Source organism: Myiozetetes cayanensis, unplaced genomic scaffold (assembly GCF_022539395.1).
Source record: "Myiozetetes cayanensis isolate MyiCay16 unplaced genomic scaffold, myiCay2020 scf2-11, whole genome shotgun sequence".
Classification (NCBI taxonomy): Eukaryota; Metazoa; Chordata; class Aves; order Passeriformes; family Tyrannidae; genus Myiozetetes; species Myiozetetes cayanensis.
In genome coordinates this window covers 50,649,655-50,676,380 of record NW_026087411.1, presented here as the reverse complement: position 1 = coordinate 50,676,380, position 26,726 = coordinate 50,649,655, and the positions used below count along the sequence as shown (strand labels likewise).

Sequence of the window (26,726 nt, the reverse complement as noted above, 5' to 3'; positions counted from 1 at the left end):
TTTATACCATACTACAGGCCCTTGTTAAGATTTTCCACTTCTCATTTGTCATACTAGACTTACACAAATCTCAGTAACAGCCTGATGCCATATCTCACCGAAACAGACACTATGCATAAACATTTTTATATTTCCAGCAGTATACTCTGAAAGTGAACAAGTGCTCAGTTACAACACTTCTGGGAACTGCACATACAGTGACCTTTTTGAATTCCAATCTTCAGGCACAGATAACTAAAACTGTAACATACAAGTGAACTAATGTGGAGAACTGCTGGCCCAATTTTAAGTTTGTTTTTGTGTGCTGAAGTTACTTCCCATACCAGATTATCTTACAGTGATAGGAAGTTATTCATATGAAAGTCTTTACTAGGAGTCTGGAAAATTAACATAACAAAGATGAGAATATTTGCACATACACCTTTTGACAAATGAACTTCCATCAAAGCCTACACTCAAGAGGAGATAAATAATGGAGATCAAGAAACTTAAAGCTTACTACTGAAAAGTATCCATGGACCTTTTTAAGTGCAATCAAGTAAATCCATCTCATATTTGAAGCTTTTGGTACAAGAGTTCAGATTACACAATATACCAGTAGAAACTGAGTCTCATTCCTGTGTTTGCATCTCTGCAATACTATGGGGTAAATCCAGTCTTTATGGAGCTTTCATATTCTTTTAACACCAACAGGAACTTAAGCTGTTCACTCCTACCCCACAACACTGTACTGGCACCTCTCCATGGTACCAGCACAAGTTTTTCCTGTGCAGAGTTATTTTTAACCAGGATCAGCTCCCAGAGTTTGATGCAACACATGGTCTGCATGCACTGCTGTAACTAAGAAGCTGGTGCAGACTAAACAACAGGGGCTGCTTAAGGTGGGTAAACTGCCATAAGAAACAGTTCTCAAATGGTAACTTTACATTTCAAGCGACGAAACAAGTTAGAATTCCCAACAGATTTGTGGCTCTCGCGTTCCCTGTTTTAGGCTTAAGAGAGAGTTCTAGGCTAACAAACCTTTTGGAAATGCTACGTGATTTTCATATCGCAATTCACATTAGTCTGCAAGAAGGCAGGCTACACAGTCAAGTTTAAGAGTTTTCATGTAGATCAACTCACCAAAACTGAAGCATAAAAAATTTAGTAAGCTTCAAATTCTGCTGTATGGAAGAAGAAAAGGTATTAATTTTAATTGAAGTGCGAGACAAGGGAAATGGAATATGGTAAAAGCTTAAGATTTTCCTTTATCTTACTCCTCAGCTGTCTTTCTTCCTCCTAAAATAGAAATGGGAAAGAGCAATGTTTTTCAAAATAGCACACCAAGCTAGTAAATACTTACTTCTGTGCTAATGCTGCATGAATTCTTCGATACATATAACACTCTACAAACAACCAAGGGGACTGAAACCAACTTGGTTCTCCATTTCCATTTGATAAATTCCGTTGGTAGTCCAGGTGTTGGTTCCACAGCACAGCATCAGGCAACTCATCTTCCAAAGGGGTCACTGGTTTGTCTGTTTGCAGTTCATTCCGCAGTTTGGAGAGGAAAGATATAGCTCTCTTCTCTGCTTCGACACCCTTCTGAAATAAGTGGAGAACAAAAGTTCCTATTTGAACATTTATTCCTGTAGAGACACAGATCAACTTTTCATTAAATATGTAAGTGGTAAGTTTTAGTTGCCCAAGCTGAGCCTCTGACAAATCAGAGCTTGATTCAACAAAACGCATTTCGGTGAATAAAGCTCATTTTAGACCCAACATCCTAAAATGAATTGCACATGGAACTTCTTTTTAGATTGGACTTTTTGCTTAGTAGAGAGGAAGAAAGTGTTGAAACACGGAAGGTGCTACAGCCTCTCAAACACTACAACAACATAAAAACCTGAGGAAGCAAAGCAGTTGCAGAAATGACAGACCACAAAAAGGTTAGACAGGGAAGTGAGTTACAGAACTGATAGAAATAGCTAAAAGAAAGAGATGATTTAAAAAAAACCAAACAGACAAAAAGATTGAGACATACAAGTAACAATTGTAGTAAGAAGCCAGTAAAAACAAGGCAGAGAAGGGGTCTCAAGGGCTAGGGAGAAAAAAACATCAGGGAGAAAGAGAGACCTTACTCTTACCTCACCGTGTTCTTCAAAGAATTCATTTTTATGTCGATGCAAAGTATCAATAACTCTTGTGAGGATCTGTGGCAGTCTGTCTTTAATTGTAAGATATGCAAAGGATCTAAAAGGGAGAGAAACAAATTTTTATTATTGACAGCAAATAATGAAGTAGCTTCACTTTTTAAAAACAAATGCAAGGTCTTCATGCTGGTTTGGGCTGGAGCAGGGTTAATTTTCTTCACAGTAGCTGGTATGGGGCTGTGTTTTGAGTTGTGCTGGAGACAGTGTTGATAACACAGGGATGTTTTCATTACTGCTGATTTGGGCTTACCCAGAGTCAAGGCTTTGTCTGCCTCCCCTACCAGCACAGCATCCTACCAGCGAGCAGGCTGGGGGTGCACAAGGAGCTGGGAGGGGACACAGTTGAGACAGCTGACCCCAACTGACCCAAGGGATATCCCATACTATATGGTGTCACGTTCAGCAATGGAAACCAGGAGGAAAAGTTGTCTGGGGTGCCACTGCCTGGGTACTTCCTGGGCATCAGTCAGCTGGTGGTGAGCAATTGTTTTCATTGGCTTCGCCTGTTTTTCTTAGATTCTCTCTTTCTTTCTTCTTTTCCTTTCCATTCTAATGTAATATTATTTCAATTATTAACTGTTCTTATCTCAACCCACAATTTTTCTCACTTTTACCCTTCCCCTTCTGTCCCCCCCCCCCGCACTGGGCACTGAGTGAGTGGGCAGCTGTGCCGTGCTTGACTGCCAGCTGGGGTTAAAACAGTCTTAAAAGTAACTTTATGTGCCTCTAAAGCAGTGGACAGGAGTAACAGTAATAAAACCCCCTCCAATGGGTCAAATTCTTAGGTCTTCATTTAAAGAAAAACAGCAGTCTTTTCAAGGAAGAAAATGTTAAATGACTGGCCCTGCCAAAACAGCGAAACATTGCAGCTAATTCAGTACTAAACCGCGTTCTTTAATTGCTCGGTTGCCCGGATGCAGTCGGGGAAATGTAAAATTAAGAGTCGAGACACGTTCAAAGTTTATCATGCATCTCTTACCCACACGAAAACCCACACAAACGCACTACACTACGCACTACATTTACATTTCCCCGCAGCCCCGTTTATGTTCAAGGAGGACAACGAGCAGAACGTGACCAGCCATACAGACAGCGCCAACACGGCCTGGAGAGTTATTTTTAATGCAGGATTTCCCCCCGGCGAGTCGGGGCCGAGCAGCGACACCCGGAGCACAGCGACGCTTCCACACTCGCCCGCGGCCCGTGCCGGGCGCTCCCTGCGGCCACAGCGCCGCCTGCCGCCACTGCGGCCCCCGCCCGCCCCGCCGGGCCAAGAGCCGCCCCCCGGCCCCGCCCGGCGCCCAAAGGCCGCCGCTGCCCTGCCGCGGGGCGCCGGCCCCGTCCCTCGGCCCGCCCCCGCCCTCCGCGCCGCTGCCGTGACGGACCCCTTGAACCTGCCCGACAGGGGCGCGGGCAGTGCCGGCACCGCCGCCGCCATCTTGCTCCGCCCCCACCCGCGAGCCGGCGCCCTGCCTCGCCCCGCCCCCGGAAGCGGGGCGCGGCCGCCGGACGTTCCTGGCGCGCGGGCCGGCGCCTGCCGCGCGGCGACGGACGGGCGGGGCGTGTCGGGCGGCGCGCGCTGGCGAGGCCCGGCGGGCGGTGGGCGGGGCCGCGGCTCGCGCGGCGGAGAGCGGCGCGCCCCCTCCCCCAGGTCAGTGCTGGCGCGCGGCGGCGGCGGGAACCGCCTCGCCCCTCCCGCGGCGGCGGCGGCGCGAGCGCGCGCGGGGCGGGGGAGGGGAAGGGAAGGAGGGCAGGGCCGGGCCGGGCCGGGCCGGTGGCGCTGTGGGTGCCCTTCGCGGCCCTGCGCCACGGTCGGGGCTGCGCCGGGAGCTCGAGCCGGGGCAGGAGGCGTATGCAGCCCCTCCTGGGACGCCCCTGGGGTGGCGGGGCTTCTGCAGCGCCCGCGGAGAGGGTGCGGGCTAGCCGGGGCGGCCTCGGCTGCCCGTTCTGCCGGCTCCTATCCTGCCGCTGGCGGGAGAGCACCGCGAGGCTCCCGCGAGGAAGGGGCAGTTTTGGGCGAGCACGAGCCCTGCCTGCGGGCGAGGGCCGATTCCCTGCTCCGAACCGCCCCCAGCCCCAGGCTGCCGTCGCGGCGGCCGGAGCGGGGTCGCTGCCGGGTGGTGCCCCCGGCTCCCCCCGAGTGCGGGGCCGCCGGTCGATGGTGACGTAGCAGCGGCGAGGGCCGCGCGCCGCGGACCGTGGGGGGAGGGGGGGCCTCGCGCGGGGGCGCGCGCACTGGAGGCGGTGTCTCGCGCGCCCGCCGGGGGCACCCGCGAGTTGCTGCCGCGGGGCCGGGGCCTCGCGCTGCCTGCGGGGGGCGGAACAGCCTCGCCTCCTGATTGGCCGCCTGGTCCCCGCTGTGCCCGCCCCCCCCCGTCACCCGCAGCCAATGGGAGCGGAGCGCTCGCTCCCCTCGCCGCCTTCCCCCCCCTCCGCGCGTGCAGCGGGGGCGCTCCCGCGGGCGGTTCCCTTCGGGAAAGGGGACGGGAATGCGGGGGATGGGAAGGGGCGGGGTGTCCCGGCACCGGCTGCTGGCGGGCCCCGGGGGCAGCCTGGGGGCATCCAGACTGCGGGGGCCGGGCAGAGCCGGTCTGTGCCGGTCTGGCCCAGCCGCGGGCGGAGCGGGCCCGCCCTCCCCGTTGCAGGGCGCTGTCGCTGCCGCCGCCGCAGCGGGCTGGGCCTCGGGCTGGGGAGGGCATGGCCAAACCGTGCCGCGGCTGAAGAGAGGTTGGAAAATAAATCCCGCTTCTGTGCCCGCTGCTCGGGGGTGACGCCTCCTGTCCTGTACGCCCTTCATCCCGCTTTTCTTGGAGTGCTCCGTTCCGCTCGTTTTGGCTGGGTGCCTCTGCTGCCACAGGCCTGACGTTCAGGGCCCTGGATGGAATTCAGCCCATATGATCTCTTTCCTTGTAACCTGCTCTAAGCCTCTACACTTGAAAAATGATCCTTGGCATCACTGATTCAGGATGAGGGTTTTTTGCCTAGGAAAGTGAGGATTTAGTTGGCATTTGTTGAGTCTCTTTCTGCCAGTTACCCCACGTTGCTGGAGACTTCTCCCCTTGCCCTGGCTCTCAACTGGCTTGGGCTGCAGTTGCTGAGTTTTTTTCTGCTCTTTTGATTATCCAGAGGTGACAAGCCTTTAAAAAGGTAAATAAATGTGCCTTGTCTTGGGCAGAGTCTTCTGGGTTGTTTTATAAATACAGAAAAAGTTTAAAATAATAATTGGTTTATTCCAATAAGTATGCCAGTAACAAGCTGTAAATTGGGCAGAAATGTATCAGTGAAGAACATATAAAAATACAAAGTTGTGCCCAAGATCAGTTACTTATTCTGTGGCAACCTAAAAGTTTTCTACATCCTTTTTATTTAGTTAGATAATTATTTCTAATTGTATGCCTCTTTCACCAGATTTAGCATACTCCCATTAAGTTATGTCAGAGTGTGGTTTTGTGCGTGTATTGTGCTACCATCCAGGTATCCTTGACAGGACGGAGGACTTGTCCAAGGTACACACCATGATTTTTCTCACAAGAAAATGCTTATTTGAAATACTATGTTAAATGTGTTTATGGTATTGAAGATCCTCCTTTGTTTTTTGAAAAATATTCTGGCAGGCCGGTTTTTTTGAGCTATACAACTTAATGACTTTTTGTTAATAATTTGCTGAAGATGGATTTTAAGTCATAAGAGAAATTAGGAAAATGAGATGTGGGAAGGGACTTGACGTGTGATTTTTGAAATGAGAATGAAACGCACCCACTGAGGTATTCAACCTACTGTCTGTGAATACTTTTAAAGTTTATTTGATTAGCTCACACGACATAGGGTAGATAAAGTAAGCTCTTTTTTTTTTGCTGGTCTGAAATAACCAGAGTCAGGACACTGTTGTGTTTTCACCTCCACAGGTGGGCCTGCAGGTGGCTGCTGTTGCAGCAGGATGTACTGGGAGGAGCAAGGCTGTAGCTCGGCTCTGTTCTCACTGTAGTCAGGACACACGACTGGGGCTGGATCTGTGCTGGGCTGTTTTTGGCACAGGAGTCTGAGCTGATGCTGAGCAGTGTTTGTATTCTGTAGGTGACATTCCCATACAACCACATAGTAATCTAAATTGTTGTTTTTAATATGTATAACACAATGATTCACAGAGTCTGATGTCCTCTTTAAGGTGTGTGGGATTACTGAGTGCAGGCTGCTGCACAGAATGAGCAGCAGAAGGAAAAGATGCCTGCTTTCATATTGACATAGCAACGAGTTCTACTTTTTTACCCCGTGTTGCAAGCACACAGCTCAATAGTATGTTTTGAACTTTATATTTTCATAGGATTGAAAAAAGCTGTTTATTTCCACCAGTGTCATTTGCTTAGGCATCCTAACACATGCAAAAGGAGTATGAGTCACCTTCTAGATAAGAGAAAAATAATCTTTCTTTCCAAAATGTTGATGGATGATTTTGTTTCTTTGTTTTAAATACAGCTCAGAGGGAAGAAATGAAACTAAAACTTCTGCGCCTCCAGAATAGATCTTTCCATGCTTTAACAACAACATGTCAATGCCAAAGCTTTAACAAAACTGGATGTCTGCTATTAAAGCTGGATAACGAAGTTGACAGAACAGCTCAGAGAACAGCAAAGTCTTGGAATTTTTATGCTCTGAAAACTGCGTTCCCTTGGTTGACAAGTCGATGTGTGCAAGTCAAGAATTGGCAATTGCTCCGAGGATATGTATCCACTTTGGGAAGAAGTGTTTATTATCAGGGTGGGGAGGGGTTTTTTCCCTCTTGGAGACGCTTGGGTGCGATGATGATACAAAACTACAAGCTCAATACAGAGCATATCAGAAAGCTCAGGAACACATCATCAAGATTTTATGCAGTTGTATCAGCTGGTAAAATTATTCCAAAACACAATAACCTGCCAGTTAAGAGGCCACCAAAGGCACCAAGGACCAAGCAGCCATCCAGAACGAACCTGCCTCTCTCAGACATGAAGGTAATGCATAACATTTACAGTCTATATGACATCAAGGGAATGCATCATTTTAATGTATGTTCAGATTAAGGTTTAGATTAACATTTTAATGAAATTAATATTTTTATTTGGTGAGAAGGATTTAATTATTAACCCTAGTATGGGAGCTCTGCAAACAGAAGCAAGCTTGATAGAAATTAGTGTGTCTGGTATTCTGAAGGTAAAATGGAAGTTTACCAACAATGCGTAAACAAAAGTGGGAGATAAATGGAAAGGTGAAGTCCATTAAAAACAGTTTTGACCAGTGCTCTCATATCACAATTAATATTGAGAAACAAAGTCCAACTATCACAATAATTCTCTTCATGTCCTTGCTTGTCCAAATCTACCCAGTTTTAAGGGTTCACTCAAACAAAAATAAGGTGAAGGTAAAAAGTATAAGGTTTGTATTCAGATTAAGTTTCAGATGGGAAGTGGAGGTGCAAATGTAGCCTGTGTTACTTGAGAAAGATTATTCCATGTGTAGAAATAGCACCTTAATTTGCAGATTCCTAGGTCTGTTGCAGAGGAACTGCAACAACAAAGTCATATGGATCAAGTGAGATATGATGAAGTGGAACAGTACATGCTTGTAGCTGTATCTCTTTAAGATAGTTCTTAGCCAAGGCAGGCCTTAAGTATACTTGTATATAGGATTTCCATGGTGACTCCTGGTGTCAGAAGTGTTATTCTTCTCAAGCTGCAGCAACAACTGAGTTCCAGGGTATTGTTAGTAATATAGTATGATAATGAGACTGAAATAAGCATTGTGCCTTCAGAAATAGTTTACACATTGCAAAATATGTCTGTTGCATGATCTACTGAATGTGAGCACAGAGAAGTTTTAATGTTTGCCTTATTATCTAAGCTTCTGCTTAGTATTTTGTGTGATAAGCAGAAGTGTGCCTTTGTTGTAAGAGTCATATAGTTATATAGTCAATTTAGTTCCCACTTGTATTTCCATGTTGCTTTGAAAGAGGAAAGTGAAGAATATTAGTCCTGAAATACCATGTAATGTTTCCAGCTTTTTAGTCCTGCTATAACATTACATTCAGAGGTTGATTCTTTTTGGTTTGGGGTGAAGTGACAACATTTTTGAGGCTTTTAAATGACAGCATAGAATGCAAACAGTTTGACAGAGTGCCAACTTTTTTGGCATTTTCATATTTATGTGTAAGTAACATGCAGTGCTATATTTACTGTCTTCCAGTGTGAAGAAATGGAGAAACTATGTCCTGATATACTGACATAATAATATTGTTTCTGAGGAAGTTTCCACATGGCAAAATGCTGGGCCAGAAATCACATAAACTCAGACCTAGCTGAAACATTTGCTGGCTTTTATTAAATCCCACGTGGGTTTGTCAGAAATTCATCCCTGTCTGCAGGAGTACAGACAAGCTATCATGTTGACTGCAGACTGATGTTATTTTGGAATCAGGATTTTTTTTTTACCTGTTTGTGTATTTTTTTTATAGCTGTGTAGTATAGAGAAATAACTTAGAGATATGGCTGATATCTACGAGATTAATAAAAGTAGCATGAATGGAGAATCTTTGAAGGTTTTTTTTCACCATGCCATCTGTTTTTTCTAAATCCTGGTGTCACAAAAAAAACCTGATCTTGCCTTTTGTGCAGGCTTGAAGGCAGCCAGGAGCCCTCTAGTATTGCAGGCCCTATTGCCAGGGCAGTTGCCTGGGGGCATCTTCTCCTTCCCAGCCTGCCTCTGGAGACAGTAGTTGTAGGCCCACTCCCTGGGTTCTCTGTCAGAGGAACCCCAGGAATCCCTGGTGTTTTCTGTCTGGGAGGGCCTGACAGCTGACACTTTTCTTTTGCAGAGAATGATGTCCTTCCCACCCCTCCCCAGCACTGGTCTTCGTGTGTTTTTACAGGCAGAGTGCTGAGTACCAGCAGTGATAAATTGTTGTATAACCAGTTTTTCAGGATAGATGGAGGAGTTACTTGAAAGCAGTTAACTGGTTTAGTCAGTCCATCAATGAGCAGTACCACTACTTAGTTAATCTGTAAAGTCTGATGGCAGGAAAAGCCTCTGAGCTAATTTTTAATGCTATAGCCATATAGCATAGAAATAGCTTGGAATTCAGGCAAAGATGTAATACTTCCTACACTTTAGATAAAGACTGATTCCTATGGCAATACGAGGAATAAAGTTCATCCTACAGTTTGTTTTTTTTCTTAAAAATTGTTGCATGCTTAAAGTGGAAGGGATGGACTAAGGAGAGTTAGGATTCCATGAGCCTGTACAGTTCTTAGGGGCATGATGATACAGCACATAAGTTGTCAAGATACTTAGCTGTCCTTAGGAGCAGCCATCCTGTGTGGTGCTCTGAGTAGAATCTTAATAATGCCCCAGCTGTAGGCAGAAAGGAGGAGGGTGGTGAGGAGCTGGAGTTTCTTTCTAGCACCAGTACAGGTGCTGTATTCTGGGGGGGCTAAAGTTTGCAGGTGAAAGTGATGTAGCAGACAGCATGGCATAAAGGTTGATCAGCCAGTTAACATGTCAGTTTAGGATTAGCTGAGTCACTGATTAGAGTAGATTTTTTGGCTATATCTCACCAACAGTTATGGGAATTTAGACATTTGAAGCACCTGTAGACAATATATATTAGGTGTCTTAATTTCAAATTATATCCAATCCAAAAGTTCTCCATCAAACAAGATTTTAATAGAAATGTACGTGAAACAGTACATTGTAACAAAAAACCAAAACTGACAAAAACCAAACAAAAACCCCCAAGCAAACTGTTTCATATCCAAAATGCTATTTCAGGCATATAGCTTAATTTCTGGTTCTAACTAAATGTGAAATCTTTGCATTGGAACTAAAATTGCAGCAGTAAGACAGAAAGTTGATTCTGTAGTGCATTTGCCTTGAAATGAAGAATAGCACAAGTAATAAACTGTGGGAAGCGTAGAGAAGGACAGATTTTCAGATTATATGCTAACTAGAAGATGAGAGTTTGCTTCCTTAGCTCTTGACAGAAGAGTTTTGTGGCAGAGTATGTGTACTTCTGATCGTCAGAGCTTTCTGGAAGAATCTTCGGAGTCAGATACATAATTGGTATCGGTAATTTAGATATTGAGAATGGGTTTATACAGATGAAATTGTGATAATGCAACTTGATGCTGCAAGGGAACTGAAAATGCAGTTCTTTTCCACTGTTAATTTAGCCTTATAGCACAGTTGTGGGTGTATGTCTACAGAATTGCTCTCTGAATATTGTTATTACTTTTAAAGCTTATTTTCTGTTAGTGGTTGCTGAATTAAGGTGATGTATAAGCAAAGCTTTGGATGTGATAACAGAACGTTGACATTAAAAAGAAGGTCTCGTGTGGTTGTGAATCTGATGACTGGCAATGGACCCCCTGCAGGGAGCAGAACACCTCTGTAAGCTTTGCTGTTCGTGTATGAGTGATGCAAGAATGTAATTTGGATTTTAAGTTGAAGTGTATTGTGGGTCTAAATGCCCACAGATGAATATAGTTCTTTTGTTCATTTGTTGTTAGTTACAACCCCATTTGTATTAGTTACAAAAAGCTGGGAAGTGACTGATCCATAATGAGACATTACTTTCTGGACATCTTCCACTACATTGTACTGAAAAACATTATTGCAGGACATACATTGTATCAGAACAAAGAAATGCACTTAAATAATAGAATTTGCAAATCATGTTGATACTATTTGTTTGATTAATCAAGAAAATCTTTATGCAGATGATTTTCTGATTTCTTTACCATGCATGATTCAAGTCACTTTGCAAGTCAGCATCTTTTTTCCTGTTATTTGTTTGAATATGGCATTTGTGCCATATTGAGACAAACTCTGGCTGTCATGTACTGTTCAGCTGTGGTGTCAGTTGAGAGCATGTTGTTAGTGCAGGATTCAGCTCAGGGCGGGAGGAGGGGCACAACAGAGGAGCAGCAGCACCTACAACTGGCCTGGAAGATCAGTGACTTTCTGTGCTGTAGCGGCTCACACCCTGGGAGCATCTGAGCAGTGAGCTTGGTGTGTGGCGTGTTTGTGCCTGATAAGCAGATTGGGATAGTCGATCTCCATTTATCTTAAAAACACGGATGTTAAAACTGGTATTGGGGGTGTCTTGCCTCTGGTTTCAGTGGTCAGCCAAGTATGTCATAAGCCATGGGATGGAAGAGCAGTAGCAAGTGCAGCTCTACTGTTAAAGCATTTGATTGGCATTCAGGGAAGAAGAGTTCTCTTTGTGGCTCTGTCACAAAGATTTTTGGTGCGACTTAAGCTCATGTCACCTGGATTGTTCTCAGTGTATGATTTGCTTTCCCACTTAACATCTTGCTTCAGCCTTGCCCTAACTCAATTCTTTCTTCCTTTGGCACAGAATCTGATGCAGTGCACAGCCTTTGCAACAGCAGATGAATATCATCTTGGTAATCTGTGTCATGACCTGACTTCACATGGATATGTTGAAATAACAAGTTTGCCTAGAGGTAGATCTTTGAAACATACTAAAAGCAATGTTATACCTTGGGAAATAAAATATGGGTGAGGTATATAATTTTTATAATTTTATGTATTCTTGTTCTGGTAATACTGTGGAATATATCATACTGCCTGTAAGAATATTGCTTTGATTAAAGATTCCATGTGCCTAAGAATCCTCACAACTAAGCCTTTCAGAATAGCAATATGACCAGTATTTGCTGTTACCCTCTGATAATTTTTCCCAACATTACAGTTACATTAGAAGTATTGAAAAATTATATGCATGCATGAGAAATAACTTTGGAAATTTACTGATACAGAGAATTTCTATAGAAATTCACTAATTGAGAAAATTCTGAATGTCTTATTTTGATTAATCTTTTAGTGGTGAGCTAGTGCAGTGCTTCAGCTGTCAAACCGATTTTGTAATTTGAAGTGCTGCATCTTCGTTCCATATTCACATTTCTATTAATGTAAATTACTGAGGGTCAGAGAGGAAGGCATGCAAGAGAGAATCTTGCTGACTAAGTGGAATGAAAAAGATACACACATAAATGCTTAACTCTAGTAAAGAGAATGCTGTTGGATAGGGGTTTTTTATTGGGGTGAGTATATGCTAGCAAATGTTGAATGCTTCACTTGGGTAGGCTTCAGCAAAATAATTGGTTCTGGTTTCCATATAAAGTATCTCTGAAGACTTGGGAAAGTATGGCTTGGAAATAGCCAAAGTATACTACAAGAGAAAAACAAATGGAGCTTTTTATAGCTTAAGGAACCTTATGCCCTGGAACAGCTGTGATTTTTGTGTGTCGGCAGTAGAATGCCCTTTTTTTTCCCCTTTGAAAGGACAGATTATATGAAGCTAAGAGAAGGACAGTTTATGGGCATTTCAGTAGGGGTTGTCAAATACCTGTCTGCCTCCCAAACAATAATCTAAGTGCAATAATACTCCAGTGAGTCTCATTCAAACACAAGATTCGCTAGTGATTGTCTGGTTCAGAATGATGAATGGGAAAGACAAGACTCGAATATAGGTTTCATGTGCATTTTAGTTTTTTGTATTAAAACCAACCCTGGTTTCACAGCTTTGGGGCAGAAACTTTGTACAACCCCCAGCATAACTGTGAATTAAAAGTTACTATTGGTGGCATTTTGCCCTGGAGTGTGACTTTTGCCAGTTCTTTCATTTCTTGACGGTGTTTTTGACTCCTCATAATAAGTACTCTTTATCAAAGGTTTGGAGGAAGTAATGATGAAAGTATGTTAGATTGTGCCAGCAGATCTGAAGTGTTGTGATTGTTGGCGTGTGCATGTAGCACTTTGGGTACCAAGCCAGACACTGAATCTTAGAAAAGAAAAAAATATTAGCACATAGAACTCTAAATCAGCAATTATTGTGTGGATTTGTTACTTTGTAGTGTACTTCCTAAGCATTATGCTCAGTTTTGACCTCTTTAAAAACATTTTAGAGGCAGATCCTGTACCTTCACTTAAAGCGGACCAAATTCTCTTCAATTGTGTGTGTTTTGGCTGTAGTGGATAAATAAAGATACTGATCGTATTTGAAAATGCAAATGAGAAAAGGCAGGCAAATGTTGCTTCCACGGTGACATCTAAATCTTACTGTAGTGATTTATCCAGTGACATGTTTCTGAACTGGAATAGCAAGTGGAAGAAAAGTCTTTAAAAAGTGCTCACATCAACCCTGTGGTCTCAATTCAGGTATTAGAAAAAGTATCTCTGATACTTGGTCACTGTGCTGCCTCAGTTTACCTGGCCTCTGTGGCTTGGGTAGTAAAGCAGAAGGTGGAGTTTGTACACAGGCAGAATTTGATACCTTGTCACTTGACCTGGGATCTTCCTGCAAATGGGTTTCACTTTTTAAGGCTTAGGTGTTAGGCCCTGCAAAATCTTTGCAGAGTCTTGCTTTATTATAGAAGTGGGGGGGTTTTCTGGTCTAGCTTCCACTGGTCCTGCAACAAAATGAGTCATGCTGGAAAGTAAACGTTTTTGTTTGAAATCACATCAGGACTTACAAAACTTTATCTATATTAGCAAGTACTAAGGTAGAAAAGACTTGTAGGAGAAGAAAAAAAAGGAATCTTGTTTTGAGAACCCAGAATCCACATTTTTTAAGTTTGGAGGCACTCTACCCGCATTAGCTCTAGTCTGGTCCTTCGTAACAAATGCCTTATTAGTGGCTGGGGTACTACAGGGGCATTTTTAGGAGCTCCTCTTTCAGTTTGATTAAATGCAAAAAATCCTGCATTTTGTATACTATTCTGCAATGCACATTAGAAGTGTGGTAAAGGAGGGTGGGTGGAAGATTTGTTTCAAAAGCACATTTCTGGTCTGAAGGGAAATGCAGGTGCACGCTCTTCTGTCTTGGGGATATGCTCTTTCAAGTTTCTGACTGGCAAAGCAAAGTCAGCACAATTTGAGTGCAGATTAGTCCCTTAGTGTGTAGAGAAGAGAAAGATCTTCTGGGCAAGAAGATTTGAATAGTAATTTCTCTGCAGCTGTGGGCAACTTCCATAGTTCTCTCACGTTGCATGTCCATTTCTGTATTCTGTTCCTGGTTATTTACTATGCCTGCATCGGTTTTCTCCTAAGTCTTTTGTCCTTTGAAGGTGTTACATTTCATTAACTGAACATTCCAGTGAAGTTCACAATAGAAGCTGGATCTATCTAGAGTGTGACACTTCAGAGATGCAGTGTAGTTTGATAAGGTAGTTGTTTCCTGGCAAGCATTTCCATCAGAACAATAAAATGAGACTGACTGATGTGTCAGTACGTAGTTGTTGAATTATATGCTATCAAATTTAGAAGTTTGACTAATTGTCCATTTTTTTCACTTATTTCAAACCAGATGCTGCAAATGTTTTGGTGGTCAGTACTGAGAAATCTGCAAAAGAAGACGATCCTGGCATGATTTTTTTCTTCAGGTAAACTATGAATTGTGTTCAAACCATTATGTTATTAATAGTAATGGTATGAAGGAAGTAGTGCAGCTTGCTAGATGAAACTCAAGGAATAACTCTCCAGTCAGAATGATTTTAAAAAAAAAATCAAATTATTTAAAAGGTTTAAAAATACCTTCTCATGTTTTTTCATAAAAGTATGGTTAAAAAGCAACTATTACATAGTTTCAGTGAAGATAGTATTAAGTTTCTTGATTACAATGACAGAAATAGCAACAGTACAATTTGATTATTGCATTAAAATGCATTTAAAACAGTATGATTACACCTCAGTTTTTCCTTAAATTCACAGGGAAGGGGCTGTTGTGTTTTGGAATGTGGAAGAGAAAAGTGTAAGTAGAGCAAAACTGTATGTTAAAACTGCATAAGCAGGTGTTTTGTCAGTCCCACAAAGCTCTGCATGCTTGGGGTTTGTTTGGGAGCTTGGATCTTTCTGTGAACTAAAAAACCTGATTGATACTTTTCCTCATGAGTGCAGGTTCTTGCCTGCTACTGCCCTCAAGTGTGTGGGTTGCTGATATGTCCACATTTGAAACTCATCTACTTAAGGCAAAAAATCTGAAACCTTCATCTAGTGAGACTGACAAAAAATTCTTGCAGCTCTATATCCTGAAAAAGTAGATCAGAAAAATCAACCTGTGAAAGGCACTAATGTAACAGGACATGTGTTAAAAGAAAAGGATCATTCTACTCTGTTGCATTTTAAGTCAAAATTATTACTTATTTTTGTGTAACTTTTAAAATGAAAAAAAATTTTTAAGCAACTCTTTAATACTGTTGTGTGTTTCTGCCAGTTAGCATTTTACCTGAAGAAAGTTTTTTATTGGTTGGTATAATTGTTAAATATGTTGATATTGAACTGACGTATCCTTTGTGATAATTTGGTGATATTTGCTGACCAAAAAGGGTATGCCAGAGGCATATGTATTTTAATGACTATTTTTATAGAAATCTAATATTTTTTATGCATTTTTATTATTGTTAAGTAAAACTGGATTCTAGATACAAAAAGTATTGATTTTATCTGTAGACAGAGTATGTGAAATTAAATGGTGTATTAAACAGGTGATACTGAGATGCAGAGAAGTTCACTGGCGTATTTTCATTACAGTAAATGAAAATACCTAGCAGTTGTTTCCAGACATGAACAATTTCTGGATTCAGGTTCACTTTTTCTGTTTCAGACCTGAAATGTTCCTGATTTCCTGTCTGTTTTAGGGGGTGTCAGTATATCAGATGTCCCACAAAAAGATACTAGTTCTCCTTTCAAACCTTGCCTGTAGCACACTTAGGATGCTGTGGTTGTAACAACACTACTGATTCCCAGGTATTACTGAAGACTAGCTGACTTAACTCATGATGATCTTTGAGTTGGACTTCTCAGCCCACTGGAGTACTCTGAAAACTCTCATTTTGTTGTACATGCACGAGAACCTTTGAAAATTTGATACCGTGTTTTACTTGTCAGGACTAGTAACTGTAGTTGGTCCCATGCTAGCTTTATTTTTTATGCTTACTGAAGTCATAGTCAAAGTTTTAACTGCCAAACAACTTGCTCAAATAGAGGAAGTAATTTTATGCACATGATTTAATGAAATGAAAAGAAAAAAAAACCAAAGTGGTCCGTGGAACAGAAACTGAAAGTAATTCAGTAAAACAAAGTGTAGAGTATTACTGTGAATGGACAAAATGGCTTTTCAAAGTACTCCAGAATCACTAGTAGGAGAAGAGAAACTATCTGAAACTAATGAATACTTACAAGGAGAAGTAATAAATACAGACTAATCACAGAAAGAAATTTAAAATATAAAATACCATTTTCAAATACCCGAGTAGGAAGGTTGTACAACAACTTCTCTACCAAAATAGCAAGCAAAAAGCAAAACCAGCTTTGAGGTTTTTTTAAAAGGAAATCGTATGACCTAAGCGCCCATAATAGCAAGAGTTTAAATCTAGCGAATCAAGAACGTATCTTCTAATTAATGTTACTGTCATAGCTAGTCCCTTCAATAAAATTAGACTGGTCCTGGAAGCTTTGTGGAGTTCGCATTGCTGAACTGTCCCTGGACACAGCTTAGCTGGTTGGCTGAGGTGACTGGCCTAAGAGCAGACACTTCCTTGCTTAAGAAAAATGAACATAAGTTTTCATACCTTTTTTTTACCACAAGACTTTAATTATATGGTGAGTACTAATTATGCTAATATTAAATTCAAGATTATGACACAAGCATTTGTAGCTGTGGGTTTGGTTTTTTTCAGTGAAAAGTGTTACTGCATCGTAGATAGATAGTATCAGTAAAATCCTTGAAAGCAATGAAGAAAAGGTAGCACTGCAAAGAACATCCCTCTTGCAGGTGATCCAATAGATTATTTTACAGTACTGAACCTGGAGATTAAGCTTCATGAAAAATTTTCTAGTGTACAATTTTGTGCTGGAAGATTGACTATTATCTCTTATTTTGAAGAAGAGTGTTTCTTAAGTATGACTTCGCAGGAGATTGAACTCTTCAAAAGAATTTAGCCATCAAAAGTGTTCTGTGGTTTTGTGGTTTGGGTTTTTTATTAGCTGTTGTGTAGCTTAATGCCTTTTAAAAACTTGTAGGTAAGTGCTCTTTTTAGTTCAAAATTTGTTCTAATTGCAGATGATTTTTATGAGGGGAGCCTTGTAGCACATTAAAAAGGAACAAGGATGAGAGGTCCTAAGTCAGATGTCAGAGGAGAAAGTTTTGTGAGAGAAAAGGCTTCTTTCTTCCTGCATCAGGTTTTAGTGTGCTGGAGAATAAGAGAGCAGTGAGATTACTTCTGTGAGTAAAATTGCACATTTAACTGTTTACAAGGTTGAATGTGGCAGCTGAATCAATTTTTCCAGTTTTCTGTAGTGTTAAAGGACTTCTGTAATACCACCGAACCTCTGGTAGCTGAAACAAAACTACTGATTTCAGCAGCAACCAAAAAAAAAACTGTTGATTTAGCACCAAACTAGTTATTTAATCCGAAACAACCACCTGATTTACTTATCCTAAAGATTTTCACCCCACACTCAGACATCTGCCAAAGTCTTGTACAGTTCATTGTTATAATACTTGATACATCTGCATTGTCCTTACTGCTGCTGTGGTTAATCCTTACCGTATTTCATGTACACAGACATCAAATGACATTTTAGTCTTCTCAGATTCCTTTCAGTTGTTCATAGTCACAAATTCTTCTGAAGCTAAAAATAGTTTCAGAAATAAACTATGTTAATAACTTCATTATTTAGCACACCTCTTCATTGTTATTTAAATAACTTCAGCATGAAGGTTGCAGTTAGGAGCCTGCTATATGCAAGTTCTTTGCAGTCATAGTATACTTTGTGGTAACTGTTGCTGCAATTGTCTTTTTCTTAGATGAAGAATATCATGCGAGTGCTAGAACAGCATGAAATTCAGCCATATGAAGTTGCACTAGTTCACTGGGAGAATGAAGAAATGAACTACAGAATAGGGGAGTAAGTATCTTCAGGCACTCTTTATATAAAAGTTAATAGACACCTAAACCAACATTCAAGCAAAAGCAACTACTAAAAATATACTTGTCGTTATGCTTTTTTCAAATGAGTAAAATAAGGAAAGAAGAAAACAGTAAATCTAAATTGACAAATTTTGCTGTATTGCTAAACTTGTAAGTAGTGGCCTTTGTGATTTGCTTATGCTATAGATTTTATATATTTAGAAGCTCTGTGCCCACTTAACTGAACGTGTTCTTCAGCAATCTTGAACAGGAACTAGGCACCTCAGAGGAAAAAAAAATAATAAGCATTATTAAGACAACTCTGATTTTAAAGAGGATGCTCTGTATAAGCTTTCCTTATTGCCCTTGAGGTTCATATACAAGAATGTAATTCTGCACATACTTCACTTCCTAGGAAAGTTACAGCTTGAATATTGTGTAATGATAAACCTGGCAAGTTGTCATTCCTTGTTAAATGTTTTTTAATCCTGGGGAGAAAATTATCTCTACAGAACTATTATTGGTGAAAATGGTTATACAAATTACCTGTAATTTTCCAACAGTGATGACACCAAAAAGCCACTCCTAGACAGGACACTGTTAACACTAGGGACTGAACTAATGAGGTTGTACTTATTTAAGGTAACCTGATAAGGAGGCAAGTGTTTGTCTTTTTTCTGGCCATTTGAAAACTGCATGTGCTATCCAGTTATGTAATTCATGATTCTGGACATTTTCCATTATGCTTATGCAAGTTTCATAGTGGGATTGACATGAAAAATTGAACAAGTCTTATCCCCCCTTTTCTTTGTCACTTGCCCCCTATGCCATAGGGGTTTCAGGGAGGATGGAGTGAGGTTGGTAAGAGTGACAGCAGAAAAGGAAAACAAACAGATAACAAGTGGAGCTAGAGACCAGGAGAGAGGCCAGCATCCCTCTTACTCTGAATTATCTATGTGGTTGTAGTAATGCTGTAGTTACCATCACAGCTTGTTGCACTTTCATTTAGACCTAGAAAATTTGGTCATAATATTAGTCTTAGACTGAGGAACTAATTTTCAGTGATTTGCTTTGGTCACTATCAGATTGAACGTGAGGGAAATGCAAGGATGGGGATGATAACCATATGGATACTGCATGCTTTATGTAAATAAACAACCAGACCTTTCTTGTGTTCTTTAAATCTTCCTTTGCTGGTGGCTTAGTCAATGAAGATGCTTCAATTTTGTTTTAACAGAGGTCAGTCAAAGCTCCATAAAGGACAAATCCTTTTAAATTCTGAGCTGGATAGTGATGAAGTTGTTCTGCAGAAATTTGCCTTTTCAAATGCTCTTTGTCTTTCTGGTAAGTTAAGATTGTTCATACTATCAGCCTATGATACACATTTTGTGAAATGTCATTATAGGTAGGACTTGTACAGCGACAGGTTGGAGAAGGCTTGGTGTCTGGTTTAAGCAAGCTGTGTAAAGAGCGATTGTGCTTCAGTGAGAGGATGGTTTTAATTTTTTTACCGTGTTTTCTAAAAACTAGAATTGTCTTATTCAATATAATTTGTTTTAAAGTTGAACAAAGCTTTGCAAAAGAGACACATTCTTCTGAGCATCCTGTTCCCCACCCTTGAGAAGTATCAAGGAGGATAACAATGAGGGTAGAGGCCATTATTAGAAACCTCTCAGTAATCTTGTATAATTCATCCTGACATCATTTCCTCTGACAGAAAAAGCTAGATGCCAGCTAAAGAAGTGATGTAGAGCAGTGATTCCCAGCTGGGGAGGTGTACCAGTAACAGATGTGTGGACCAGAGTCACAGATAATATTTTCCAAGCTTATTAGCCATGGTAGGAGACAGTGAGAGGCACTGCAAAGAAGTCAGGCTCAGCAGTGGTGCTACTGCTTATGGAAATAACACCTCTCTTCTGCTTCAGACTTTGAATGATGTTGGAAGTGGGAATAGAAGCTAGCAGCAGTAAGGCTGTTCTTGGAAAAACCTTCAAAGATAGTCTGGTCTGTCTACCCCTACTGCCTTTAGGTAAATTATAGGATTCCAGTAATATTTGGGGAAGTGCCCCTTTACACAGAAGAGACATCAAGAAACAGAAGGCATGTTTTTGAGATGCTACACCATTTGATCAAGGAGTGCAGTGTAACTAAATGGGTTTTGACTGTCGAAGGAAGAGCTGTTGAGAAAAAATGCTCATTGTTCTCTGTAGTTTTCCTATTCATAAAGCCACTGTATGGGAGAATAACACTACATAAAAGGAAACAAGGGATTTATTCCCAGGAGATAATTGGTACCAGTTTATGTTAGTGTGAGACATGCACATCATAAAGAAAAACAGTTCAATAAAAGTGTACAGTAAAAATAAAGGATGCAAGTATAGCCCCAAGTCAAATTTATGACACAGCAGAAACCAACCTCTGTCAAATAACAGGTGATAGCTGAAATGCTTACTGGCTTTTTTTCAGGCAGGGGCTAAATTAAAAGTTTTTTAAGTCAGTGACTTGGAGTAGCCCTCTGTATTCAAAAGATAACTGTGCAAATGCTCAGCCCTGGATTTACTGTCAGTGTCCTAAACAGATGATACTATCAATTACTACCACAGAAGAGTTCATTTTGACAATTAAATCTTCTGTAATTAATTTTTTCTGATCGAATAGGGTTAATTTTTTATCTGTTACTACTTCATTCTTGTCTGGGAATCTGTGGATTAAAGAACAAAGCCTGAGTTATATCATTATCTTGTAGAAACATCTTTCCAGGCTCAAGCTGAGGCATAGTAGAATTTGTGTTGCCATTGCCTGTGCTGAACTCAGGCTTCCATAGAAGAGAAGTTATATCTCCAGTAAACAGTATACTCACCTAAAAAGAAAATGGGAGATTGTTTAAGTTTGAATTTAGCTTTAGAGTAACAAGTACAGGTGGTGTGTCTATACAAGCTAATTCTCCATGGTAGGAGCACACTGCATCAGTACTGGACAAATGGAGAATGAGAGCTGTGTAGGACACTAGAAGTACAGTGGAGGTACTTGAGTGGTACAACGTAAAGTCAGCCACACCCAAGCACTGCTTATATCTCCAGCCTACTTGGAATGTAGTTTGCAAAGGGTTCTCACCTACTGTAGAGCACCAAGACACACAGTTTTTGAGCTGAAGCAAAATTCTCCAGGATCTGAATGGATCATTTGGAGAAGAAAGCTGTGCTCAAGATGAAGGCGGTTCTGCATGCAGAGCTGTCAGTGCTCAGCCCAGATTTATGTATTGGTATATGAACATTGACTGTATAATACAAATTTGTAAACTTGCTGCAAATAATTTTATAACCATCGACGTGTCCTGAAGCACCTTTAAAGTTACGATTACTTGGAAACACATGTACCTCTCACAGTCTTCTGCTTTGTCATCTCTGTGTTGCAGTAAAGCTGGCTATTTGGGAATCATTATTGGATAACTTTGTGGAATCTATCCAGTCAATTCCTGAGGTGAGGCCTTTGTTTGTAACTCTCCCCTCCTTTTCTCATGTGCTTTGTAAAAGGTCAGTCCAGATACAGCTGAGGATATGGAAAAAGCAATTGAATGCTTAACACATTTGGCGGTAAAGCCTTTAGTGTGGAGAAGCTCAGAACACCTGCAGAGTGGTGGGACAAATCATCATTTAAAGGGTTGGGAGTGACGTTCTGCATTGTAATGATGTTTCCCATGTTGTGTCACTGTCACCTGCCACTGGTGAACGTGTACGTGTAACAGGACATTTAAACAGGACGTATAACAGCATTTAAAAAACATGGCCAAACAGTGTGTGGCAATTTAAGCTGAAAATAAGGTGCTTTAACTTGAATATAATTAAAACTTTAAGTGAATTACTTAAACTATAGTTTTTCATGAAACTTAAAGTACAAAGCCCATATGATGTCACATATAACAATTAGATTCATAGGGTTCAAAAGAGAAAATATTGGGTTTATTATTTTCATGCGAAGGAAATAAATGGTAATACATTGATAGTTATAAGGAAAATGTCTACAGAAAGGTTAAGTAGTAACAAAGTAGAACAACATGACTTTAACAATAGTAGGAAGAAAACCAAATGATCTCTTGTTCAGGAAATCATTCATAGAAAATGCTCCAGGATTTACTGATAACATACTCAGTGATTTATTGAAAAACCTGGATGGAACGGTTGCATGGTAATATGCTTAGAAAGCTAGATAAGTATGGCACTAAGAAAACAAAACTAAAATGTTAATAAGGACAGTATGTATTTAGATTTTAACCCATATTCATACTTCAGGCTGTAAAACTCTGGGCTTCTTAACTACTAGTACTCGTTACTTGATCAAGCAGTGAAGAACTTCTTACTTTGCAGATTCTAAAGTCACGAAGTAAGGTAAAACTCTCTCATGCAGATGTGATGCAGAAAATTGGAGAACTCTTTGCACTAAGGTAACTTTTTTGGTTACACCCAAAACATTGTATTACACAGAACTTAAAAATTACATTGTGTGTGACACCAGACTACACACTAAATAGAGCAGGATGGGGGAGTAGGTGGGGGAATTCCTTCAGCCTTCTCTTGGCTGGAGACTGTGCTGTTTATGTTAGTCAGAGGACCCACTGGCTCACCACTCGCATTTCAACTATAGACAGTCATTAGGCAGTATATCGTAAATTACCAAATTCCAGACCCTTTTCCCTCCCTAGGTCCAGCAATGCATATCTCTTAACTGGTAATTACAGTAGATACTAGAGCATGTGAAGGATACCAGGGGAAAGACAGGTAGGTAGATCTTCTGTGAATTCTTGTCTTCCCTTGACTTACTCAGAAACCACAGCTAAAATGTATGGATTTAATGGTTTTTCCTCCCTCAAGTGAAATTTGGCCACTAACAACACAGAGCATTACATACTCTTTAAAAAAAGAAAAAAACCCTCAAAGTTAAAAAAGCAATTCCTGTTTTAAACATTGGGGTTTATATCCTTCCTTGAAGGACTCTTCACTAATAAACAGTGATGTTCCTAAAATCCAAAGGTTTATTTTAGCAGTAGGTTGAAGGCAGGAGATTTTAGCTCTTAGCCTTTATGATGCTGAGACTGTAGCCTGGTTCTGAAGGATGTGCTGTGCTCACACATCCGGCATGCAGTACCAGTCACATTTAGAAGTTCTTTAATTTGTGTACTGTTTCAGTGAACTACTAGCATAGTCAGGCACTTTTCTGCAGGTATGAAAAATTAAGGAAGATGACAAGTTGAGGATGCAATGTTGCCATAAGGCAAAAGTCATTTATGTTCAAAACTGTTTCACAGTACAGTATCCCCAGAAAAGTTTCAGGAGATGTGACCAATTTTAAACAATCGCTGCAATTGTATTTTTACTATGAAAGAAGATTCTTTCAATACTTTACTTAAAATTACAGGAAAATTTTTCTGTTTCTTTTGAGTGCTATGTAAATACTTGCTCCTATATTCACCAAAAGGAAGCCTGAACCACAGTAGTACCCATTCTTTTTAGACACCGTATAAATCTGAGCTCAGACCTGCTAATAACACCTGACTTCTACTGGGATAGAGAAAAACTGGAAGAGCTTTATGACAAGACATGCCAGTTTCTCAACATTAATCGCAGAGTTAAGGTAGGTGTCTTACTGTTACGAGAACTTTCCACACTCAGATCAGTCATCTTTGGCTCAGCAGGGTCACAGACTGCTCCCTGAATGTCTCTCTTAATTGTAGAAACTGAATAAATAATAGGATCCCATACACTATCCCCTTTTCCATGTGTTCATAGCCCATTTGCACCTTTACCCAGTTGAGGTTAACCTGCCACACATGAGTGGATTGCATATTTCCTGAGCCACTAAATTAGGATTTAAGGAGTTACAAGAAGAGATTAAATTCTTCTTCTGAAATGTGTGCAAAGAAAACAGGTTAAATAAAAATGAGATGTGAAGCATTCTTCTTACTGACATGGTCATTCAGGTCAGTTCTCAGAGGGCAACATAATGCTTACTGCTGAACCAGAATAAGCAGCACAAAAACTACCTCTTCGGGTGGTACAGCAGCCTTAAGTATTTACTTTGGAGGTATTCCAAAAAGCTGCATCGTCTTTTGCTTGTACCTGTTTTCATGAGTAGATATCACCCGGAAGCACTTTAATACCTGCAGATGCATATCCAGATTTCTGTTATTTCTGTGAACCTGTTGAAGTAACAGGCTCATTTATGTTGAAACTTTTGTTGCTTGTGCATGTTCTCTTACAGAACTTTCTGTTTTATTTTGCAGTGGTGGTAACACCTTTCTAGTTCTGTTCATTGAGCCCTTCTGTGGAGTGTGTTTCTGTATTTAGCGATCTCATTCCATTTCTGGAATCCAGATTTGCCACGTGTTTGTAATCGCTTGCAGGTAATGAATGAAAAACTTCAACACTGCATGGAGCTGACAGATCTAATGCGAAATCACCTGAATGAAAAGCACGCTCTGCGCCTTGAGTGGATGATAGTAGTACTCATCACCATAGAGGTTAGTAGGGTTTCTTTCCACTGTCACACTGAACATGTAATAACAAGTGCAATTTATATACTTCATAATTTGAGAATTCGCGAAGACTGGCCATTATTATTATTATTATTATAGTAATGTGACGTACTGTACAAGGGGATTAGTCTTCAGTTCTTTGCAAATAACTTTTCGAATTGCAGCTACAGTTATTTTTCAGATTCTCTAATTTACAGAGTAAGATGGTATAAGGATTATTCAATCAAGTAAAAATTCATATCATTGTGTTTGCTGTTCTCCAGGTTCTGTTTGAACTTGCAAGGGTAGTTTTCTGATGACAGAAGAAACTCGGGAAGAAAACTGACAAAATCATTACGATCATACAGCCTGGAAAATTCCTATCATATCCTTCTGGAAAAGAGTGAAATTATGTCTCTTGATAAATCTGTAAATATACTCAAATAAAAACCAAAAAATAATAAATCAGTCTGTGAACATCATTCCCAGCTGCTGTAGTAGTGATGCTAGAGAGATCTTAATCTATGAATGTGCTAGTGTAAAGGTGAGATGCATTTTTAGGGGAAGTTTTCTAGGTTGAAGACCCAGACATGTGCAGGAGTAGTGCAGAGAGAGGTTTAGTTTTGTCTTCTTAATAAGCAAAGACAGAAGGGTGGATCCCTGTATTAACATGGTAAAGGACTCTACTGCCTTATCCCCTTGACAACTAAAAAGATGCTGAGTGTTTTGCTACTTTGTGCATTTCTGACAGTATTTTTTCCAGCTCCTTCTGGTACATCCGTAACACTGTCCCAGGCTTGGAAACGGCACTACTTACTTGTTCTCCTTAAGTTATCTGGCATGATTTTAATATTTGTGGCAGGTATATCTAATGTTATGTTCTACCCCATCAGAAAAAGGTGTTCACATACTTGTATGGGATTACATTTGTTTAGTACTACTTACATTATTTTTTTACATTTAGTATTCATATGAAAGGGGAACAGAGTTGATCTTTATCTAAGGTCACAGGAAGCTGTAGCAGAACGAAGTAAGACTGACAAAATTTCTCTGTTCATTATCATGCTATTTGATTTTTACCAATACAAGTTGCAAGGAGTTAGCATAGGGTAAGATGTCTTAATTACCCTCTAAGGTAAAAAAGTCTCCTTCTTTTTATTTTTACTTTATTCCTAGTCTACAGAATATTACCATGAGAGGATGAAGGGAATTTTTTTTCCCCAGCAACTTCTCCTTCTAAATGTGTTTTCAGAAATTATGACACAACTGCTATTTTATCACCTTTTCAAAGTCACTTTAGTCCAGTGTATTGTTTCAGGAACATAACTTAAAAATTTTGTTAAAAGCATCTGGCAGCATCACTGACAAGCCACAATGACTAAATTCTGGCTAAAAGTGCAAAATCCATTTGCAGTAGCTTACTGTTCCGTCTTCACCTGAGAGCAGTATTTCTGAGTGTGATACTGGACTCCTGTTGAATACATCAAACACACCCACTGGAGAAAAGAGTAGTCAGGCAGAGACAGGAAAAATGTCTGACTACAAACTGATCCTTTCGCCATAAATTATTTTACAGTGTCCCAGAAGCTACTTAAGAAGCAGCAACTGCTCTTAAGTGAAGGTTTTTCTCCTTGGAACCAGAATAGACCCTACCTCGAGGTCTTCATTCTAGAATAGCTCAACTCTGACTTCTGTGAACTGCTGAGAAGGTCTCAAGTGTGAAGCCCCGCTCAGGGAAGTAGATCAGTCAGTCAGCAGAACAGCTGGGTGACAGTCTTGTAGTACCGTGCAAACAGCTCTGCATCAATAGCCTGACTTATGCAGGGTTGTCAAGAAATGGAACATTACATCTTTTATGCAGCAGAAAAACTTACCAAGCACCACTTAATTCCAGTAACAAGAACTGGGGTATATTTTAATTCTAACTTTTCTAGCAAACATTTTTCAGGCTTTCCCCCACCCCATTTGAGTGTAATACTTACATTCAACAACATCAGTTCCCATTCATCTCACAGTTTATGTTTCAGTATTGCTAAATTGTAAATTTAGCTAAAATTGCTAAAT

At 40.7% G+C, this 26,726-nt stretch overlaps 2 protein-coding genes across 11 annotated transcripts in view; one reads left to right on the top strand and one right to left on the bottom strand.

Annotated features, from left to right (window-relative positions):
- The window catches only part of LOC126640066 (coiled-coil domain-containing protein 170-like), a 48,080-nt gene extending 44,433 nt beyond the window's left edge, over positions 1–3,647 (bottom strand). The window contains exons 1-3 of the mRNA XM_050315566.1: positions 3,578–3,647; positions 2,127–2,232; positions 1,343–1,584 (exon numbers count right to left, since the gene is read on the bottom strand). Coding sequence (XP_050171523.1) covers positions 1,343–1,584; positions 2,127–2,232; positions 3,578–3,630 — 401 coding nt within the window. The 5' untranslated portion in view covers positions 3,631–3,647. The remainder of the gene's footprint in view (positions 1–1,342; positions 1,585–2,126; positions 2,233–3,577) is intronic.
- An 87-nt stretch (positions 3,648–3,734) lies between these two features.
- On the top strand, positions 3,735–25,127 carry RMND1 (required for meiotic nuclear division 1 homolog). 10 transcript variants are annotated; one of them, XM_050314472.1, is made up of 12 exons: positions 3,735–3,843; positions 6,666–7,180; positions 11,578–11,686; positions 14,551–14,626; positions 14,955–14,994; positions 18,052–18,152; positions 19,392–19,498; positions 21,570–21,634; positions 22,519–22,595; positions 23,662–23,782; positions 24,552–24,668; positions 24,947–25,127. In XM_050314472.1, the coding sequence occupies exons 2-12, from the start codon at positions 6,680–6,682 to the stop codon at positions 24,977–24,979; spliced, it is 1,347 nt and encodes a 448-aa protein (XP_050170429.1). In that variant the 5' UTR covers positions 3,735–3,843; positions 6,666–6,679; the 3' UTR covers positions 24,980–25,127. The 10 variants fall into 10 exon arrangements, 9 of the variants coding, with proteins under 9 accessions (XP_050170429.1, XP_050170430.1, XP_050170431.1 ...); XM_050314473.1 differs by lacking the exon at positions 3,735–3,843 and adding an exon at positions 4,882–5,339; XM_050314474.1 differs by lacking the exon at positions 3,735–3,843 and adding an exon at positions 6,148–6,262.
- The last annotated feature ends 1,599 nt before the right edge of the window (positions 25,128–26,726 follow it).

What these genes read in the sequence shown, in the direction of transcription:
- RMND1 (XM_050314472.1), top strand. Translation starts at nt 6,680, where the DNA reads ATGAAACTAAAACTTCTGCGCCTCCAGAATAGATCTTTCCATGCTTTA. An exon ending in TGCCTCTCTCAGACATGAAG is followed by an intron (nt 7,181 to 11,577) that starts GTAATGCATAAC and finishes CCTTTGGCACAG; the next exon opens with AATCTGATGCAGTGCACAGC. An exon ending in ATGAACTACAGAATAGGGGA is followed by an intron (nt 18,153 to 19,391) that starts GTAAGTATCTTC and finishes TTGTTTTAACAG; the next exon opens with AGGTCAGTCAAAGCTCCATA.